We start from the raw sequence: 2,595 nt of genomic DNA on the forward strand, positions 1-2,595 counted from the left end.
TATTATAATGATTCTTGAAATAGCACCTTTGTGGGTTACGCAACTACTTATTTCGTAATATTTACGAAAATTTCATGTATAATACGAATACTATTTAATCAAACACTTTTCTAATTTACGAGAGTACAAAAACCTTTGAAATATAGTTTTCGTGGATTTTTTATTATGATGATTCTTGAAAGAGCACCTTTGTGGGTTACGCAACTACTTATTTCGTAATATTTACGAAAATTTCATACATAATACGAAATACTATTTAATCAAACACTTTTCTAATTTACGAGAGTACGAAAACCTTTTGTAATGCCTTTTTCTTGGATTTTTTATTATGATGATTCTTGAAAGAGCACCTTTGTAGGGTACGCAACTACTTATTTCGTAATATTTACGAAAATTTCGTTTATAAAACGAAATATTATTTAATCAAACCCTTTTCTAATATTACAAAAAACCTTTTTTTTAACATAATAATATGAATTATATTGTAATTAAATAAAACTACTACATTTTTTATAAAATTTAATAAAAAGTGTAATATAATTTACGAATTTTTTTCATAACATAAAAGAAAAAAATTCGTGTGGATAATAATTTGATTATTTTTCTAAAATTATTTTGCATTATACTAAAACATTTCCTACAATTTCGTTTATATTACGAAACAATTTCATGGTGTTCATACAATGTTCCAAATTTTTCGTATATATTACGCATGGATGATTTTTAGTATAAGGACATTAGCGTTTTAGATGACGGTATGTAGTTTTCCTCTCACTGACTAAATCTTAAACCCATATTTTGTTAAACTTATACAAAATAATGAACAAATATCAATGGCGAGTCTCAATTAAATCCATATAATATGTCACAGTTCCCAGTTGTTCTAAACTTTCGTAAAAAATCACATGAATTTTATATGAGTTCTTTGGCAACTGAACCGGTACAATACTCATATCTAGGTATAAATTTCTCGCTATTATAGGACCCTAAAATTGAAATTTAAAATTTATGAATTATTATCGAAATTCTTCATAATTCTCATTTACCGTATAGGGGCAAGAATGATTAATATTTGTAAATTTTGTAAAACTTTCATTAGTATAGCGACATAAGCTCCGGGTGCTCTTCGTGCATACCATTTGCATAAATTCTCCGTTATATTAACAAGAAAAGGTTTGAAGATATTGGCATCATTGCGGACATATAAAGCTAAATTAAACTAAAAATTTAGAAAATAATAATAGTAAAGTTCGAAAACACAAATACTCCTATACTTACTGATATATTGCGCAAGGGATTACGCGGTTGTACCTCCATCATTCCAACAGTTTTATAACGATTTATAGCCTTAAGACGACAAGTGTAGTTTTCATAAACATATTTTAAATTTCCACTACAATCGATTTTAACAGTTTTCATATACACACCATTATACACGGGCTGTAATAGGATTTATAATTATTAGAATTGAAAAGAAATTTCAAGAATTTACCATTACAAATACGCATAAAAATATTAGAAAAACTAAATTCCAAAACATATTTTAATAAGTTATTTCTGCTGCTGAAGTCAAAACAAGTGAGAATCATAATAAATTTCAAATTCATATACACAATTTTCTAATTCCAGTCCATTGATTTTTATGAGTTTTTAAAAAAATTGTGCTGCTAAATAATGTTTACATTATTAAATTAATAACATAAAATAGATTAAGTAATTGGGGGGGCAATTAAAAGTGTTTTTTTATATTCACTATATAAAACAAATAAGAAATTATAATCGGGCAAGGCCGACCATATAATACCATACACCTCTTACAAAAATTATATGGGATTTAGTTTTCATAATAAAGTATTTAAGTTGAATTGTACCTTGCCTCAGATATACTTAAGACATTTATTGTACCATAGAAGATCTTGTGCCAAATTTCATTGAATTATCTTCAAAATTGCGACCTGTAGTTGATTACAAGGTTTACATGGACAGACAGACAGACATACATGCAGACATACAGACAGACGGACGGACGGGCATAGCCAAATCGACTCAGAAAATGAATCTAAGCCGATTGCTATACTTTAAGGTGGGTATAGGACCAATATTATTGTGCGTTACAAATATCAGCACAAATTCAATAAAGTGGTGTAGGGTATAATGATTGTGGGGAGGAGCAAATAAACTCTGTCATTCCGTTTGTAACACATAAATCTCTTATATACGATCATTTATTTAGTCATGTTGAATAGCCGATATGACCTTTAGCTGGGGCTCCACACTACGCCTTTTCGCGTCAAAGCATTGCGTGCTTCTTTGCATCCTACGCATCAAGTTAGATGCAATTTAAGCGTAATTTTTTTGCTTTATTTATAAAGAACTCCGGGTTTTTTATTTATATTTTCACAAGTTACATTTGGGTCATATCGAGTACGAAAAATGTCGTACATTGCAAGTCTCAGAATCACTTTCTGAGTCGATTTAGCTATGTCTGTCTGTCTGTCCGTCCGTCCATCTGTCGTCCGTATGTCTGTCTGTCCGTCCATCTGTCCGTATGTCTGTTCGACCATGCAAATCTTGTAAACACTAATAACTCGACGA

At 29.7% G+C, this 2,595-nt stretch overlaps 1 protein-coding gene across 1 annotated transcript; it reads right to left on the reverse strand.

The window, feature by feature from the left end:
- Window positions 1-908: 908 nt before the first annotated feature.
- Window positions 909-1,419, reverse strand: LOC119613799. Its single transcript, XM_037969856.1, has 3 exons — window positions 1,279-1,419; window positions 1,047-1,219; window positions 909-986 (listed from the first exon to the last, which is right to left on the reverse strand). Exons 1-3 carry the CDS (start codon window positions 1,417-1,419, stop codon window positions 977-979), a joined length of 324 nt encoding a protein of 107 aa, XP_037825784.1. The 3' UTR covers window positions 909-976.
- Between the last annotated feature and the right edge of the window lie 1,176 nt (window positions 1,420-2,595).

This window comes from Lucilia sericata, unplaced genomic scaffold (assembly GCF_015586225.1).
Source record: "Lucilia sericata isolate MDLA Ls3-8-SP2 unplaced genomic scaffold, ASM1558622v1 Contig002315F_arrow, whole genome shotgun sequence".
NCBI lineage: Eukaryota > Metazoa > Arthropoda > Insecta > Diptera > Calliphoridae > Lucilia > Lucilia sericata.

What these genes read in the sequence shown, in the direction of transcription:
- LOC119613799 (XM_037969856.1), bottom strand. Translation starts at nt 1,419, where the DNA reads ATGAAAACTGTTAAAATCGATTGTAGTGGAAATTTAAAATATGTTTAT. An exon ending in ATCCCTTGCGCAATATATCA is followed by an intron (nt 1,220 to 1,278) that starts GTAAGTATAGGA and finishes CTAAATTTTTAG; the next exon opens with TTTAATTTAGCTTTATATGT.